The sequence below is a fragment of the Lolium perenne genome, chromosome 7, assembly GCF_019359855.2.
Source record: "Lolium perenne isolate Kyuss_39 chromosome 7, Kyuss_2.0, whole genome shotgun sequence".
Taxonomy (NCBI): Eukaryota; Viridiplantae; Streptophyta; class Magnoliopsida; order Poales; family Poaceae; genus Lolium; species Lolium perenne.
In genome coordinates this window covers 316,392,241-316,397,870 of record NC_067250.2, presented here as the reverse complement: position 1 = coordinate 316,397,870, position 5,630 = coordinate 316,392,241, and the positions used below count along the sequence as shown (strand labels likewise).

The 5,630-nt window shown below is 52.8% G+C and overlaps 1 protein-coding gene across 1 annotated transcript; it reads left to right on the top strand.

Annotated features, from left to right (window-relative positions):
* Nucleotides 1-495: 495 nt before the first annotated feature.
* LOC127317630 (transmembrane 9 superfamily member 10) lies at nucleotides 496-3,210 on the top strand. Its single transcript, XM_051348200.2, has 7 exons — nucleotides 496-645; nucleotides 739-903; nucleotides 1,039-1,148; nucleotides 1,255-1,363; nucleotides 1,436-1,548; nucleotides 1,653-1,806; nucleotides 1,901-3,210. Exons 1-7 carry the CDS (start codon nucleotides 520-522, stop codon nucleotides 3,062-3,064), a joined length of 1,941 nt encoding a protein of 646 aa, XP_051204160.1. The 5' UTR covers nucleotides 496-519; the 3' UTR covers nucleotides 3,065-3,210.
* The last annotated feature ends 2,420 nt before the right edge of the window (nucleotides 3,211-5,630 follow it).

Here is a 5,630-nt window from a genome sequence, read left to right as displayed (position 1 = left end):
CCCCTTAATTTCCTGCCAGACGTGAACAAAGCAGGTACTACCTAAGGTCCAGATCGATGTGAATGAAGCTCGTACCTCAAATTGAAGGATACCAGAAATAAGTACGGAGTACACAAAATGTCACCAAAATTCATTCGAATTTGACCAACCATGTTTTGACAATGCTCGTGACCCGAATACCTGGAGCGGCTCACCGGGAATTCTAGAAACATTTCCGTCGACGCCACTCATCATTCGCCATACATCACATCAGGTTGACCCTAGTCCAGAACTGGCGATTCCGTGGGGCCGCGGTCCACGGCGCCAGGTATGCGAGGCAAAACCCGCACCCCCAAACTGCTCCGCGGCGCGAGCCCACCTGCCAGACAAGCGAACTCCCCGAGAACACCCGTCAAATCCAAGCAAACGCCAGCCGCGTCCGCTGCCGGCGACCACTTCGCTCGCTGACGCTGCCCTTCTTGTTCTTGGACTCCTCTCTCCTACGGTCCTACCTCGCTTCGCGCGCAGGCTCGGAGTCGGATGCAAGCTACCATGGCGACACAGCCAGCTGTCCTCCTCCTCTTCCTAGCCGTCCTCCTCGCCGGCGCCGCCACGTTCGCCCGCGGGTTCTACCTGCCCGGCGTCGCCCCAGCCGACTTCCGCAGGGTACGTCTCCGTATTAGTAGCAGTTTCATGAGTGATTCTTGATCCGGTGGAGGTACGTGTGGTTTAACTGCGGCGAGTTTTAACTGATTGCAGAAGGACCCGCTGGCCGTGAAGGTGAGCCAGCTGAGCTCCACCAAGACGCAGCTGCCCTACTCCTACTACTCGCTCCCCTTCTGCCGACCGGACGCCATCGTCGACAGCGCCGAGAACCTCGGCGAGCTCCTCCGCGGCGACCGCATCGAGAACACCCCATACGTCGTCAGTACCAACCACGCTTTGCTCTGGTTATGTTATGCTCTGAATATCCATCACGCTTTGCTCTGGTTCTGTGATGCTCTCAACATTTAAGAAATTCTGAATTTGATTGGGTTGTATACGGTGTACCGTTTGTAGTTCGAGATGAGGGAGCCCAGGATGTGCCAGATCGTCTGCAAGACCTCCTTCACCCAGGAAGGTGCAAAAGACGTCAAGGAGAAGATCGACGACGACTACCGCATCAACATGTGAGATACTGAAATTACATGCATATATATGGATGAATAAGGGTCGACAGAATGTTCAGAAAATTAATCACAAATTCGCCGATTGCAACGTGTCAACTGCCCCCAGGATCCTCGACAACCTCCCGCTGGTCGTGCCGATCAAGAGGATGGACAAGGATGCGCCCACCGTCTACCAGCACGGCGTGCACGTCGGCATCAAGGGCCAGTACTCCGGGGTTAGTTCTCCTGCTGTGTATATTTGCTTGTGCATATGTAAATTCTCATTTGGGTACATATCCCTGTGGCAGAGCAAGGAGGAGAAGCATTTCATCCACAACCACTTGACGTTCCTGGTGAAGTACCACAGGGATGCCGAGACGGATTTTGCTAGGATCGTCGCCTTCGAGGTCAAGCCGTTCAGGTAAACTGGATGTCCAAAAAGTGCATGATGGACAGCAACTTCTCTCTGCTTGATGTTCTTGCGATTTCGGATCAGCTTACTGTCGTCTCTGCTGGATGATGCAGTGTCAAGCACGAATATGATGGCGACTGGAAGGGGAACGCGACGCGCCTCAAGACCTGTGATCCGCATTCTCGGCAGCTCGTTTTGGACTCCGATTCTCCTCAGGAAGTAGAGGCCAACAAGGACATCATCTTCTCCTACGATGTAAATTTTGAGGTACCTGTTCTGCACCCTCACGTGTTGTCCAGTTTCTGCTCTGCGAGGCTAGCTCAAGCTTATCTTGGGATGGTGTCCATGGTGAATCCTCCAGGAAAGCGACATCAAGTGGTCGTCGCGCTGGGACAGCTACCTCCTGATGACGGACGACCAGATCCACTGGTTCTCCATCGTCAACTCGCTGATGATCGTGCTCTTCCTGTCCGGGATGGTTGCCATGATCATGCTGCGGACGCTGTACCGGGACATCACCAAGTACAACCAGCTGGACGTGGAGGAGGATGCGCAGGAGGAGACCGGGTGGAAGCTCGTCCATGGCGACGTCTTCAGGCCCCCTGCAAACGCCGAGCTTCTATGCGTGTATGTCGGCACAGGCGTCCAGTTCTTCGGGATGCTGCTTGTCACCCTGCTCTTCGCCATCCTCGGGCTCCTCTCGCCGTCGAACCGGGGCGGGCTCATGACGGCCATGCTCCTGGCGTGGGTCTTCATGGGGTTGCTCGCGGGGTACTCCTCGGCGCGGCTCTACAAGGTGTTCAAGGGGTCGGAGTGGAAGAAGGTCACCATCAAGACGGCCACGATGTTCCCCGGGATCGTGTTCGCCATCTTCTTCGTCCTAAACGCGCTCATATGGGGCGAGAGGTCCTCCGGCGCCGTGCCGTTCACCACCATGACCGCGCTGGTGCTGCTCTGGTTCGGCATCTCCGTGCCGCTGGTCTTCGTCGGGAGCTACCACGGGTTCAAGAAGCAGCACCCGGCCATGGAGGATCCGGTGCGGACGAACAAGATCCCGCGGCCGATCCCAGCGCAGCCGTGGTACATGCATCCAGCGGTGTTGGTGCCGATCGGCGGCGTGCTCCCCTTCGGGGCGGTCTTCATCGAGCTCTTCTTCATCCTCACCTCCATCTGGCTCCACCAGTTCTACTACATCTTCGGCTTCCTCTTCCTGGTCTTTGTGATCCTGGTGCTCACCTGCGCCGAGATCACCGTGGTGCTCTGCTACTTCCAGCTCTGCGGCGAGGACTACCGGTGGTGGTGGAGGTCCTACCTGACGGCGGGGTCCTCGGCGGTGTACCTCTTCCTCTACGCCGGCTTCTACTTCTTCACCAAGCTGGACATCACCAGGGCCGTCTCGGGTTTGCTCTACTTCGGGTACATGCTCATCGCCTCCTACGCCTTCTTCGTCCTCACCGGCACCGTCGGCTTCTGCGCCTGCTTCTGGTTCACCAGGCTCATCTACTCCTCCGTCAAGATCGACTAGAAGAACTTCAATAGCGATCATGGCATGGATCGTTTTGACTGGCACCCGAGATGAATAGAGTAGCAGGCATATAGGCTCTGCTTCTTCAGGCGTTTTAGATAATCTACGGTTTGATTCAGTTACTACAGAAAATGGATGAACATCAATCTGATATACTACTATATCGGTGGACGTGTGTGTACCTTGCAGTAAATTCATACAGCTCTCTGAATTCTCAGCAAAATCTCTGCATATTTCACTGATGAGAAAACATAGTACAGAAACAGAGATTTATACAGCGCACCCAGAACCAGACAGGGGATGGGGTTTCATTATTATTACATGGTGGTTTCTACTTGTACTAGTACTAAGCAGCTAAGCTGATCGGCGTCCGCCTCCATCGATGCCTGCTGCTTCTCAACGGTGGTGAGCAGGACGAGGGCTTTTCAAGGGCGCTCGTTGTGCCTGTCATCCGCAGCCTTGCGCCTGTCGTCCTTGCTGAGCATGAAGTAGCCAAGGGTGCCGACGAGACGACGAGGAGGCCGCCCATAGCCAGGTATGCGAGGCCGATGTGGAGACCTGCTGCTGAATCACGACTTTTCGTCTCTCAAAAAAAGCACCCACCGAAACACCAACCAAATCCACACCTCACTTTTCTCAAAAAAAAATCCACACCTCACCAGATCAAATCAAGCCATCCAACGCCCAACCCGAACCCACTCCCTCGCATCCACCCCATTTCCTCCCAACCACCAAACCCTAACCCCCAAACGCGGCGGCGGCGTCGCGGCGGGCTTCCTCGCCGGCGCGCGCGTGCGTGTATCCATGCGCGCCGCCCCGTCGAGCTTGCCCGCCCGCGTCGCGCGACCACCATCCGCAGCCACCACGAGATGGCGGCCCAAATTCCTGCCTCCGGTGGCCGCCAGATCCGGGGACGCCTCCACCTCCACGACGCCCGCGTCCCCGACACGTCCAGCAATGAGCGGCTCCGGCGCCGCCGAGGCCTCCAAGGTCGTCGCCGTCCGCAGAATCAGTCCATCTGCTCGACCTGCCACTCCACGCAACACCACTACGGGGACGCCGAGACCTGATGGTTTCATTTTCTTTGAGCCGGTGCTTATTTGTTCAGATTTCCTTACTTTGTAGTTGCTGTGTTGACATCTCTTTTTTGCCTGCAGATATCTGGCGCCAAGATGGCGACTAGTCTTGGTACCAAGGGGCTTGCAGTAACATTTGATTCTTCTTCCTCTAGTTCTGATGTTCCAAGTCAGGTTTGTATAACTGGTACTCTTTCTTTTTTACTTCTCTCGTGTGATCAGCAGAGTGTAGCCTAACTGGGATTTCACATATGAATTATTTGAAGGTACAATAAAGCTTCGAGGTTGACATAAAGGAGCTCATAGCTTCCGCGGCTCCCTGTTTCGCCGACCTGCGCCTCCACATGGACTATTACGTTCCTTTCCCATGGCTTCCTCACGTGGACTCATACTTTTCTTCCTGTTGATCCTTGCCACTGTCAGCAGGTGAGACCAATTTCTCGATCTGCTGCTGCTGTCTTTAGCTGTACGCCCACATTTTCCATGACATCTTTTGAGCACTTAGTTCTCACGAGGATTCTTCTGCATTTCGAAAATAATGAGTATGTACATTCCGAGAATTGGTAAAATCCTTACTATTCCTGTCACCGTCATTCTCTGCAGCCTCAAACTGTGGTCGCATTCCATTGGGTGTAGCCGGATGCTGTTAGATTTGCTGACAAAAGACTACTGGACCAAGGTAATTGCTGTTAGAAGCTACCTGTTTGATGTTTATTACTGATCATATGCTGGGTTAATTTGAACATTTCTCAATGATGTCAAACTTGCTTGTTTAACTCTTACTTCTTATCACAGGGTGATACGGACTCTGGGTATGGTGCGAAGGCACATGATAAAATTGGTCAAGTTAGAGGAAGGTTGGGTACTTGATCTCTTTTCTTCCTTACTTTGCTGGATGCGAGATCACCAAACATGTTCTCATGGTTGTTGCCAAATTCTCTTTGCAGGGGCTTTAGACATGAGAATACCAAGATGAAGTGTGTTGGTGGTGGCTGTCCACTGGAGCTGCTGCCGGTGTCCACTAAGGCCTGCTGCCATTGCCTTCTTTGACTGTGACTTCTCCTACCGTGATGGCCTTCTTCAACTCCATGTGTTTAGGCGGTAAGTTTCTGGTTTCAATCGAGCCAATGACGTCACTGTTCAGGTCCAGCTGTGTTGGCTGTTTAATTAGTACTTGGTCATGGCACTAATAAGTGCCTTCTTAAGTTAATTCTTTGGTTGCTGTCCAGGATCAAGGAGTAAATCAAATAACAGCATGTTTTCCTTTGCACTGTACATGTCCATCAGCATATTTATATTAGTTACTTTGATGCAATTGTGACATCTTTGGTTATCTTTGTTGTTGCAAGCATCGGATTCACATTTCCATGTACATTTCTAGCAAATGTATATGTGAAGTGCATTGTATGTTTGAGATAAATTCTACTACTTCCATCCATAAACTTGCTTGTTTGACTTTTACTTCTCCTCACAGGATGATGCGGACTCTG